Below are 13,268 nucleotides of genomic sequence, written 5' to 3' on the forward strand. Positions count from 1 at the left end.
TGTCTTTCATGGCAGTCAGTGATTTTAGATTTAGTAGTGATAAGTGTTCTTTAAGTTAATCAGGTTTGTTTTCTACTGGTTTTGAAATTGGTAAAGATCCTCATTCCATTTGTGTCTTGTCCGTGTACCATCTAGTAATGGTTCTGATGGTTGTCCATCCACTGCGTCCCTGGCGAGTGTCAACAGGAGATGGTTGTTAAATATGTTTTTTTTTTTTTTTTTTTTTTTTTTTTTAGTGGACTAAAGAGATGTTGGTTATGGGTGATTGCAAGGGAAGTTTGGTTGAGATTTTCCATATTGCAGATTCTGTTGTAGGCATTCTTTCAGCTCTGATTGAAGAAAAGTTTGCTGGTCAATTGGATAATAATCTTATTTTGGAATTCTCAAGCTATTAAGATAGAACAGTTTTGAATATTACCCGACAGGCTTAAAGTTTGTTTACTAATTTTACGCTTAAGTGTAGGGAGCAGTTGTGCTCTCTAGTTGGGGCGGTTTCAGGTGTTCAGAAGCATTTTTTGATTTTCCTCTCGTTTTGGGCCCCATTTGGATTTGAGTATAATCACTATAGTCCATTTCTTTTCGCGATGCATAATTGTACCGTCTCGCGACGGTGCCCTTTTAGCTCGGAAAAGTTTCCTGATCGCTGATTGGTTGGACAAGATAATTCTAACCAATCAGTGATCAGGAAACTTTTCCGAGCTAAAAGAGCACCGCCGCGAGTCGGTGCAAATATGCATCACTAAAAGAAATGGACTATAGTGTTGTGGAGCAGGTGACTAGCTGGCCACAAGTTGATGCTTCGATCACACGCAGGCCTGTTGTTCCTTCTTTTGGATCTGTCCCTTCTTCCTCTTTCTGTACTAGAGAGCATGTTCAGGGTAATTATAGGCCTTCAGGGTTTCAGTCTAGCTAGAAGCCCACAAAGACTTTCAATAGGACTCGATTTTTTAAAAGAATTTAATGATGGTATTGACCAAGAAATCCCACTTTTATCTGGTGTGGTAAAACCTTCTCTCAGACCCAGGCATTCTCTTATTCTCTCAGTGATGAGAGAGGTGTTTTGGATTCCTATGCCCTCTAGCCTCCCCCTCTGTTTTCAGATTCCATTCCTTTCCCAAGTTACCTCAGCAATCTTGTCAAATGCTACTTTTTGAAATTGGAAATTGTGTCTGAAGAAACAAATGGTAGAGGAGGTCTTTACTTCCTCTTTGGTGTTGTACGTCAGGCCGTTTTTAGTGCCTAAGGTATCAAGGGTTGGATGCCAGTTCAATATGTATCTATATTAAAAAGGTACTACACTGCTCTCACTAAGTTAGACTGCTTCTACAGTCCTGATGGCTGCAAGGAAAGGAGATTAGATGTTTATGATAGACTTGATAGATGCCTGTTTCCACATCCCCAGTTAAGGAAACGCCTTCAGTTTATTGTTGGCACAAAGGTTTATCAATTCAAATGCCTTTGTTTTGAGCTCAGAACAGCTCCTTGGGTATCTACCGAAGTGATTGTCACAACTGGGCGAAAGAGTGATTTTATACCTGGACGACTGTTTGATTTTGAAAGCTTTGCTAGAAGAGACTTGTGTATTTATCTTGAGGAAGTTGTTTAATTAATTTAACCCTTTTACCCCCAATGGACGTACTGGTACGTTTCACAAAACTCATCCCTTTACCCCCATGGACGCACTGGTACGTCCTTGCAAAAAACTGCTATCTACATTTTTTTTTGCATATTTTTGATAACTTTGAGAAATTTCAGGCATTTTCCAAAAGAATGAGACCAACCTGACCTCTCTATGATGAAAATTAAGGATGGTAGAGCAATTTAAAAAATATATATTGCAAAATGTGCTTGAAAAAAAAAATGCCCGGGGGTTAAGGGTTGGAAAGTTCCAAATAGCCTGGGGGTAAAAGGGTTAATTGTCTGGCTCTCGTCATAAATTGTTGGCAGTTCTTCTATTAGTTTTATGTGTATGATAGATAAGATTTTGTCTTGGCTATGACCAAGTTGTGGAATGATCTTCCCTGTCAGAGCTAAATGAGTGGAACTTTTAAAAGTTTAGACTGGGAGTCAATGTTTTTTCTGAGCTAGTTAAAATAAGTCTCGTGTCATAATTTATGTTATATATCTTTTAATTTTTTTTTTCTTTCAGTTTATTTGTTACTTTTCCATTTCTTTTCTGCAATGGGATGCTTTCCTATTAGGGCCCTAGGTTTGTAACTTTTTGCTTTCCCAACTAGTGTTGCAGCGTGGCTAGTAAAAATAATAATAGTAATATAGCTTCACTTCTATCATGGTGAGTTATCTTCACCTTATCTTCCAAGGTAATACCTTTTCTCCTACTTTCACCATCAGTAAATGATCCTCTTGGGTCTTTGATAGACATGATTTTATACTGTATGATAGGAGAGACTGCTGTGTAGGCAGCTTCTCTCTTTGCAAGCTACTTAGCCATTGCTCCAAAATATTGTAGAGTATTTGTAGGCTGCTTTTGATAATTTACTATTTGTAAGATACCTAATTTGTATCAAATCTTGGGCTCATAAAAAGAGAAGCTATGTAGTAATGCTACTTAGAGCCAGTGCAGTTTTGTAGAGGAGAGAAACCAGTAAATAAAAAATTCACTACACCTATTACTTTGCTATGGACAAGTGAGATAATTTAATATATTAATTAGTGAGCATTAGCCTAAATTTTCTTTAGGTACTGTCAAAGTCTTGATGCTTTGGATATTAAAAGTACAATTTCTTAAGGCATCTGTTAAATCATGAGCCCAGTAAAAATTAACATCATTATCGATAGAATTATTATTTTGTGGTTCAGCCGAACCAGAGGAATTCTAGACTTTCCTTTAAAATTCACTCTAGGACGAGGGATAGAAATCATGCATGGAAATAATCCATGTTTGACTGGACAGTGACATGAGAGGTAAAGAATTGCTCCAAAGAATATTTAGTACTTGTAATCGACACACAACCAGTGTAGCAGAGAAATATATGCTTTGAGTGATAAACATCATAATCGTGAAAATTTACAGTCGAGTATTTTTACTCAAAATGTTTGGGTAGGTATAGAATGCCTTCTAAGTGAATTGTTTATGGTTGTATGTAGATATTTTCCATACTGTATATCATATATAGTACTGCATTAGGAATGGAAAGCATTCTTTTGCTTGAGGGTACACTCAGGCACAGTATTCTATCTTGTTTCTATTCCTCTTGTTTTGTTAAAGTTTTTATAGTTTATATAGATATTTATTTTAATGTTGCTCTTCTTAAAAGATTTTATTTTTCTTTATTTCGTTTCCTCACTGAGTTATTGTCCCTGTTGGAGCCCCGGGCCTTACAGCATCCTGCTTTTCCAACTAGGGTTGTAGCTTAAAAGTAATAATAATAATAATTAAAGTATAATCTTTTTTGTCCCTCCAATTTTATTTTTTACATGAAATATAGTGATACTGTTAAGCATCAAAGTTGTTTAGTTTGGAATTAATGACAATAGACAATCAATGAAATTAACTTAAATGATTAGTTAAATCTCACTTATTTGTTTACATGTTATTGAGAATATAATTTCAATCTTTCTTTTTCAACAGAACTTCAGCTTCAGAAGAGTCTACTATGCCTCAACTCCTACAGCACTTACTGTTGACAAATAGTTCAGCTTTAACTCTGGAGGAACTTGAATCAAGAGAAAATTTGGCAACTCAATTATTGAGGAACCTTGCACAAAGTGCTTCTCTTTTACAAGCGTCCAAACTAGCTAATAATCAGGCTCATCCCCTTGATTTGCGGTTAGCATCAAAATATGCCGATAATGGTTATATTCCCATTGCTCCTAAGGCTAATCTTGCAAAATTACAAGAGAGTGCAAATTCAGGGGCACTCTTGTTAGACGGTCCTTGTAAGTCCCCTTTACTACAGAATACAGAAGCAGGATCATCTTGGTTTGATAGTCCATGCAAGTCTCCTCTGTCAGACAGTTCATCTTTGGAGGAGTCTAGTAACTCATTTCTAACAGATGAGGAACTGGTTTCACTCAGTGTCAGAGAATTGAATAAGAAACTTTGCCGTTTTCCCAAAGCCTTGCAGAATGACCTAAAAAGGAGGCGACGGACTTTAAAGAACCGTAGCTACGCACAAACTTCCCGTACAAAGCGCACACAGATTCAGCTACACCTCAAGTCAATTATCAAACACCTTCGTAAAGACAACAGTGAAACGAGAGAGGAAGTTAATAGGTTGAGCCAGCAGATCATCTTATATAAGTCTGAAAATACTATGCTTAAAGATGATATCTTAAATTTAAAGATACAGTTAAGAACTAATTTGAATGAATTAGAGAGGGTTAAACAGCAAAGTAATAGGTGCCACAAGTGTAAAAGCAAATGTTCCGAGGCAGTGTTTGAAAAGGAAATTAAACCTGAGCCAACAAGTGAAACTCCCCCAGATCTGTCATCAGGAAACACCACTGAAGATTAGATTCTTGTAGCAGGTAAGGTAGTTTGTTTTACAACTAACCCATTACTTTTTGACATCTTGTATGTATGATTTTCAATATTAAACTTACCCGATAATCATGTAGCTGTCAACTCCGTTGCCCGACAGAATTCTACGGGAGGGATACGCCAGCTATCACTATACTAGAAGGGGGTGTACTCACCAGCGCCACCTGTGGCCAGGTACTGCAGTACTTCTTGTTGACACCACCTCACTTTTTCCTCTGTCGTGCTTCCGGCAAGACATTCTGGGATACGCTTATGATTTTGGAGTTCTGTTCACGGTTTTTGGTGAAGTATTTCTCTAAGATTTCAGCTGTCGCTATACTGGAAACTTTTCTAATTAGCTTAGATAGCTTTTATTTAGTTTTGATTAATGGTTAACGATCTTTTTGCTTGATTTGGAATCCCCCTTGACTAACTCTTTGATTCAAGATGTCTGACCTTTCACAAGCCCCACCCCATAGACGATGTAGGTCTTGTAATAGGCGTGTTCCGAAGGCCTCGGTTGATCCTCACACCGCTTGTTCTGACTGTAGGGAAAGACCCTGTCAGTTGGAAGATCGATGTGAGGAATGCGCCGGACTTTCGGAACTTGAATTTGTTCGATTCCTGAAATATTCAACCAAGTTAGAGAGAGAGAGAGTTAGGAGGAGTTCTTCTCGCTCTTCACTTTTTTCCTCACCACATGATCCTCAACCTTTTCCTCCCCCTGTAGTGGCTACCCCCGAACCTTCTATTTGTGCTCAACCTGATATGTCCGATGTTTTGCGTGCCATTCAGGCTTTAGGTGACAAAGTGGAATCGGTGGTTAGTGACCATAAGTCTCTTATGGCAGAAGTCAAAGAACTTAAGGTCAAAAGTGCAGTGGGAGGTGATAGTGCCAGTGCGGTGCCAAGTGCTAGTGTCAGTGCAGTGCCAAGTGCTAGTGTCAGTGTCAGTGTGGTGCGTGAGGGTACTTCTGTGCGTGCCAGTCGTCCTCCCAGTCCGAGACCTCTTGCAAGCTCCCAAGCCCAGGGGAGAAGCAATGTCGAAGGGCAAAAGGGTTCGGCAGGCCTTGATCGGCGCACAGAAGTATCCTCGGTGGTTGCGGGCGTGTCTTACAGAGACCGTCACTCCCACCCGCAGACGATTGAGCCCGTCTTTTACTCGTCTGCAGAAGAAATGTCAGGGAGAAAACGCTGGACTCAGGTCTCAAGACCTCTCAAACGCAAAGTCCAGACCTCAAGAGCTCTACAACCTGGTTGCAGTCATTGGATTAGCTCTGACTCTCCGCAGTCATCAGGTGACTGCACACCTCCTAAGAGAGGTAAGGTGATGCCGCAACAGACCTCATCTTCTGTTAAGGCTTTGCCTCAGCAGACCTTAGCGTCTGTCGACCCCAAGTTGACTTTGCTGCAGTCCATGCAGTCACAGCTTGCGGTCTTAATGCGTGAGTGTCAGGCTGAGAAGGTTACACCTCCTCCTGCGATCGCTCCGCCTCACCGCAGTCCAGTCTGCCAGGCGTACGATGTTGAGGTTCCTCAGGATACCTTACCGCGTACTGAGTTGCCAGTTACCAGCGGTGTGCAGCAACCTCCGCCTTCCTTAAGGCAACCTCAGCAATGGGAGCAGGAGTCTTATGCCTTACTTCCTCCGCTTCCGCCTGCGGTTCCACCAGCGAGGCAACAATCTCTTGAGGTACGACAACCTCTTCCATCCATGAGGCAGCCACCTCAGCACTCGCTGCAGCGACCTCAACCCTCCTCAAGGCGAGAGCCTCAACTCCTTAGGCTAGCACCTCAGGAACCTCAACTCGCGAGACAAGAACTGCGTTCTGCGCAGCCGCTACCTCAACTCTCGCAGCTCACACCTCAGGAACCTCAACTCGTTCCTCAGGAATCTGCTACTGCGCATCCGCTACCCTTACAGCAAGCGCAACTCTTGAGACAAGAGACTCATGCTAGGAGTCAGCCACCTCAACCCATGCGCCTACCTTCCTCTACTCTTCCTGACCAGTCTTTGCAGCCTGAACCTCAGGTTTTACCTCAACAACAGAGACTTGAGGATGAAACCACAAGCGTTTATGCACCCGCTTGTTCAGATTCTGCTGTTCAGCATACCACTGTTACATTACCTCTCACTTCGCTACACTCTGGTGATGAGGTTTCTGAGGAGGAAGCTGCGCACCTGGATCCCTCATCAGACGTGGAAGAACCCAAGTCTTCTCCTCTACCCATTGACTTTCGTAAGGTCCTGGCTCTTTTCAGAGAGGTATACCCGGACCATTTTGTTTCTGCTACCCCCCGCTCTCCTCCATCTGAGTTTTCGCTGGGCATGCAACCTGTTAAGTCAACTTATACTAAGCTCATCTTTGCTAGGTCATCTAAGAGAGCTTTAAGAATATTAGGGGAGTGGTTGCAGTCTAAACAGCAACTAGGGAAGACTTCCTTTATGTTCCCACCTACTAAGCTCACTTCTAAGGCAGGCGTATGGTATGCCACAGGAGAGGAACCAGGCTTGGGAGTCCCTGCCTCTGCCCAGGCTGACTTCTCAAGTTTGGTCGACTCTCCTCGTAGATCAGCAATGAGGCGCTCTAAGGTTTGCTGGACCTTCTCCGATTTAGACCACTTCCTAAAGGGTGTATTTCGTGCCTTTGAGATGTTCAATTTTCTAGACTGGTGCCTGGGGGCCCTAAGCAAGAAGACCTCCCCTGCGGACAAGGACTCGGCCATGCTTTTAATGTCCTGCATGGATAAAGCAATTCGGGATGGGTCTGGCGAGCTTGCTTCAATGTTTGTGTCAGGAGTTCTTAAGAAAAGGGAGCAACTTTGCACCTTTCTTTCTTCCAGCATCACACCTTGTCAAAGGTCTCAACTCCTTTTTGCTCCGCTTTCTAAGTTCTTGTTTCCCGAAGAGCTTATCAAGGATTTGTCTGCGGCCCTGATTCAGAAGGACACTCATGATCTTGTGGCCTCTTCAGCTCGTAAGACTAAGGTTGCTTCCTCAGTTCCCAGGACTTACCGCACCCCAGTGGCTGATACTCCTGCTACAAGGTTTATTCCGCCCTTTCGTGGCAGAGCCCCCAGCCGAGGAAGCTCCCGTCCAGACTCTTCCAGGAGCAAGTCTAGGAAAGGTCCTAAGACTTCAAAAGGCAAACACTGACTCTCCTCCTCTCCAGACAGCAGTAGGAGCCAGACTCAAGACCTTCTGGCAAGCTTGGGAAAGGAGAGGTGCAGACGCCCAGTCTGTCAGGTGGCTAAGGGAGGGTTACAGGATACCATTCTGCCGCAAACCCCCTCTGACCACTTCTCCCATCAACCTCTCTCCCAACTACAAGGAAAAGGACAAGAGGCTAGCGTTGCACCAGGAGGTGTCGCTCCTGTTACAGAAGAAGGCAGTGGTTATAGTCCGGGACCATCAATCCCCGGGCTTCTACAACCGTCTCTTTCTGGTGGCCAAGAAGACAGGAGGTTGGAGACCGGTGCTGGACGTCAGCGCGCTCAATGCTTATGTCACCAAGCAGACGTTCACTATGGAGACGACGAAGTCGGTCCTAGCAGCGGTCAGGCAGGAGGACTGGATGGTATCGTTGGATCTGAAAGACGCATACTTTCACGTTCCTATTCATCCAGACTCCCAACCTTTCCTGAGATTCGTTTTTGGAAAGGTTGTGTACCAATTCCAAGCCCTGTGTTTTGGCCTAAGCACAGCTCCTATGGTGTTTACGCATCTGATGAGGAATATTGCAAAATTCCTCCACCTATCGGACATCAGAGCCTCCCTTTATTTAGACGACTGGCTGTTGAGAGCCTCCACGAGTCGTCGCTGTCTGGAGAGTCTCAACTGGACTTTAGACTTGATCAAGGAACTGGGTCTGTTAGTCAACTTAGAAAAGTCCCAGCTCATTCCCTCCCAATCCATAGTTTACCTGGGAATGGAGATTCGGAGTCAGGATTTTCGGGCTTTTCCATCGGCCCCAAGGATAAGCCAAGCCCTAGATTGCATCCTGAGCATGCTGAAGAGGAACAGTTGCTCGGTGAGACAGTGGATGAGTCTCACAGGGACCCTGTCATCATTAGCCCTGTTCGTCGAGTTAGGGAGACTCCACCTCCGCCCTCTCCAATTCCATCTAGCAGCTCATTGGGACAAGGATTTGACGCTCGAAGCAGTCTCTATCCCGGTCACCAAAGAGATGAAGACCACTCTCTTGTGGTGGAAGACCAACCTCCTTCTCAAGGAGGGCCTATCGTTAGCGATTCAGACCCCCAATCTTCATCTCTTCTCGGATGCATCAGACTCGGGCTGGGGCGCGACCTTGAACGGACAGGAATGCTCGGGAACATGGAACAGGGAACAGGAAACGCTCCACATCAACTGCAAGGAGCTACTGGCAGTTCATATGGCCCTAATGAACTTCAAGTTCCTCCTGCTAGGCAAGGTGGTGGAGGTGAACTCCGACAACACCACAGCCTTGGCTTACATCTCCAAGCAGGGAGGGACCCATTCGAGGAGCCTGTACGAGATAGCAAGGGACCTCCTCATTTGGTCAAGAAGTCTAAACCTCACTCTAGTAACGAGGTTCATTCAGGGCAACATGAACGTCTCAGCAGATCGCCTAAGCAGAAAAGATCAAGTCATCCCCACGGAATGGACCCTTCACAAGAGCGTGTGCAACAGACTTTGGACCTTGTGGGGTCAGCCTACGATAGATCTGTTTGCCACCTCCATGACCAAGAGGCTTCCTTTGTACTGTTCCCCAGTTCCAGACCCAGCAGCAGTTCATGTGGATGCTTTTCTGCTGAATTGGTCCCATCTCGACCTTTACGCATTCCCACCGTTCAAGATCATCAACAGAGTCATTCAGAAGTTCGTCTCGCACGAAGGGACACGGCTGACGCTGGTTGCTCCCCTTTGGCCTGCAAGAGAATGGTTCACAGAGGTACTACAATGGCTGGTCGACGTCCCCAGGACTCTCCCTCTAAGAGTGGACCTTCTACGTCAACCTCACGTAGACAAGGTGCACCCAAACCTCCACGCTCTTCGTCTGACTGCCTTCAGACTGTCGAAAGATTCGCTAGAGCTAGAGGCTTTTCGAAGGAGGCAGCCAGTGCGATTGCCAGAGCAAGGAGGGTATCCACTCGTAGAGTCTACCAATCCAAGTGGGAAGTCTTCCGAAGCTGGTGTAGAGCCAATGCAGTTTCCTCTACCAATACCTCTGTAACCCAAATAGCTGACTTCCTATTACATCTAAGGAATGAGAGATCCCTTTCGGCTCCTACGATTAAAGGGTACAGAAGTATGTTGGCTTCAGTTCTCCGCCACAGAGGTTTGGACCTCTCTTCCAACAAGGACCTTCAAGACATCCTTAAGTCTTTTGAGACTTCTAAAGAACGTCGTTTACCCACTCCAGGCTGGAATCTAGACGTAGTCTTAAGGTTCCTTATGTCTCCTAGGTTCGAACCTCTCCAGTCAGCTTCCTTCAAGGACCTTACCCTCAAGACTCTTTTCCTCATCTGCCTTGCAACAGCTAAAAGAGTCAGTGAGGTTCATGCCTTCAGCAAGAACATTGGGTTCACATCCGAATCTGCAACATGTTCTTTACAGCTCGGATTTTTAGCTAAGAATGAACTTCCTTCACGTCCTTGGCCTAGATCGTTTGAAATTCCTAGCCTTTCCAACATGGTAGGTAACGAGCTAGAAAGAGTTCTTTGCCCTGTCAGAGCTCTGAAATATTATCTTAATAGGTCAAAACCTATACGAGGACAGTCAGAAGCCTTATGGTGTGCAATCAAGAAACCTTCGATGCCCATGTCCAAAAACGGAGTTTCGTATTATATAAGGCTTCTGATTAGAGAAGCCCATTCTCACATGAAGGATGAAGACCTTGCTTTGCTGAAGGTAAGGACCCACGAAGTGAGAGCCGTAGCCACTTCGATGGCCTTTAATAAGAACCGTTCTCTGCAGAGCATTATGGATGCAACTTATTGGAGGAGCAAGTCAGTGTTTGCATCATTTTATCTTAAAGATGTCCAGTCTCTTTACGAGAACTGCTACACCCTGGGACCATTCGTAGCAGCGAGTGCAGTAGTAGGTGAGGGCTCAGCCACTACATTCCCTTAATCCCATAACCTTTTTTTTAACCTTTCTCTTGAATGCTTTTATTGTTGTTTTTTGGGTTGTTACGGTAGGCTAAGAAGCCTTCCGCATCCTTTTTGATTTGGCGGGTGGTCAATTCATTCTTGAGAAGCGCCTGGGTTAGAGGTTGTGTAGAGGTCCTTTAGTATGGGTTGCAGCCCTGTATACTTTAGCACCTTAGAGTTGATTCAGCCTCCTAAGAGGAACGCTGCGCTCAGTAAGGAAGACGAGCTTAATAAAGGCAGAGTAACGGTTCAAGTCGACTTCCTTACCAGGTACTTATTATTTCATTGTTATTCTGAAATAACTGATTATATGAAATACGGGATACTTAGCTATCCTTTAGTCATGTACACTGGTTTTCACCCACCCCCCTGGGTGTGAATCAGCTACATGATTATCGGGTAAGTTTAATATTGAAAAATGTTATTTTCATTAGTAAAATAAATTTTTGAATATACTTACCCGATAATCATGATTTAATTGACCCACCCTTCCTCCCCATAGAGAACCAGTGGACCGAGGAAAAAGTGAGGTGGTGTCAACAAGAAGTACTGCAGTACCTGGCCACAGGTGGCGCTGGTGAGTACACCCCCTTCTAGTATAGTGATAGCTGGCGTATCCCTCCCGTAGAATTCTGTCGGGCAACGGAGTTGACAGCTACATGATTATCGGGTAAGTATATTCAAAAATTTATTTTACTAATGAAAATAACATTTTTCACTAACGTCATACACTCCATTTTTCAATTAAAAATGTCTGTCTGCAAGCCAGCATTATGTATCTGTTGCATGTTCTGAGGGACCCAGTTGTATTTTTTGTGTGTGTGTGTGTGTGTGTGTGTGTATCGTGGAAGGGTTTTGGGTTCTTGGACATTTTGATACTTCAATATTTTTTCATGTGTACAATTATTTAGTAGGTAATGCATTGTTTTCTGTAGTATTTGAATATGATTTTTATTTTCTTGAGAGGCATACTGTTGTCTTATAGGAACCGTATTCTTTGCATTTACTCTGCTTTCAAAATTATGTGCTCTAACTATGAGTGACACACTAGTAATCATGTTTATGTGGTAGCATTGAAAGCCTATTTGTTAACATTACATCTATGCAATTTTTTAATCAAATACTTAAGCAGAATTTAGGAATTACCACTAATATGGAGGAGCAGGGATCACCGGCTATCAGGCTAGTATATTGTAAGGCAGTGGCTTCTTGCTATTCAGATCTTTTCATAGATGTGTCTTTAACCCTTTTACCCCCAGGCTCTTTGGAAATTTCCAACTCTTAACCCCCAAGGGGTTATTTTTTCCCCAGCACATTTTGCAGTATATATTTTTTTAAATTGCTCTAACAGCTTTAATTTTTGTCATAGAGAGGTCAGGTTGATCTCATTCTCTTGGAAAATGCCTGAATTTTTTCAAAAAATTATCAAATATGAAAAAAAAAATTTTATAGCATTTTTTTGCAAGGACGTACCGGTACGTCCATGGGAGTAAAGGGGATGAGTTTTGTGAAACGTACCAGTACGTCCTTTTGGGGATAAAAGGGTTAACTGTTTAAAAGTAATTTAGAATTCTAGTTATGATGCTTTATTGCAGATCTATTTTTGAGAAACATCTAGTCTGTTCTATAATTACACAAAGATTTGTCATAGTGTATCGAGTCTTGAGATTTTCGGTGATCAATCTATCCTGAGGAAATTTTATAATTCTGTTTTTGAATCTTCTTCTGTCTGGTCTCCAGCTACTGACAGCCATCTTATTTTGTACAGTACCACAAAATCTTGTGGTCTGTTAGATTCCTTACACATGATCTTGATATTAATCTCTGGCACAGTTCATTTATTTCTGTGGATGCTGCATAAAATTTTCATAATTTTAATCATCCTTTGCATTCAGATCTTCTCAGACTCTACCTAGCACGTAGCACCAAGTATGCAGTTAATTCTAACAGTCTCTCCTCTTTCCTTTTCCATCATATGCTTCTATACTATTCTTGTAGTTTAATTCCAGCTTTAACTAGACTGGAGAAATATCATCCTGATTTGGTAAATGAATCTGTGAAACTTCAATTTCAATCTTTATGCAGTTTTAAAGTTTCTATGTGGAGATCTTTCGACCCCCACTGCATTGACTTCTGCCTTTTTATGAAATGTTATCATTCAAGAATAAATTCCTCGGGTAGGTTGTATATAGATTGTCGAAATATGTCCTATCGATTTTATGTAATTGCTATACAGTCTTAATACTTCTAGTCAGAAGGGGTTGTCCTTGTATGCCTTCCAGCTCTGCTATTTTTAATAAGAGAGGAAGCTACCTTGCAAAAGGATAAAGATTGTCACCCACAAATATTTCTTTCACCGTTGGGACCATTTTAAAAACTTTTATATGTGGCACCATATAGATGCTAGATGTAATGATCATGAAAATTATTTAGGATAGTTGACACACCTCCTTTTTCTGAAGATAAGAGCCCCCCCCTTTCATTGAAGCCGAGTGTAGATGCCTTCACTCGAAACTAGTTTCATGTTCCTGGTCCAATTGTGAATATATTCAGTCAAAACTAGTTTGTTCCTACTCGTATACAAACCTTCCGTCCATTAAGTATGGAATATGTTTTCAGCGCAAGCTAGAATGGCTGTTGAAATTATTAAC

At 42.8% G+C, this 13,268-nt stretch overlaps 1 protein-coding gene across 2 annotated transcripts in view; it reads left to right on the forward strand.

Annotated features, from left to right (window-relative positions):
* The window catches only part of LOC137627760 (uncharacterized), a 39,882-nt gene that overhangs the window by 21,462 nt on the left and 5,152 nt on the right, over nucleotides 1-13,268 (forward strand). For both annotated transcript variants that reach the window (XM_068359055.1, XM_068359054.1), the window contains exon 6: nucleotides 3,593-4,491. In XM_068359055.1, the coding sequence (XP_068215156.1) occupies nucleotides 3,593-4,478 (886 nt within the window). In that variant the 3' untranslated portion in view covers nucleotides 4,479-4,491. The remainder of the gene's footprint in view (nucleotides 1-3,592; nucleotides 4,492-13,268) is intronic.

Source organism: Palaemon carinicauda, chromosome 35 (assembly GCF_036898095.1).
Source record: "Palaemon carinicauda isolate YSFRI2023 chromosome 35, ASM3689809v2, whole genome shotgun sequence".
Taxonomy (NCBI): Eukaryota; Metazoa; Arthropoda; class Malacostraca; order Decapoda; family Palaemonidae; genus Palaemon; species Palaemon carinicauda.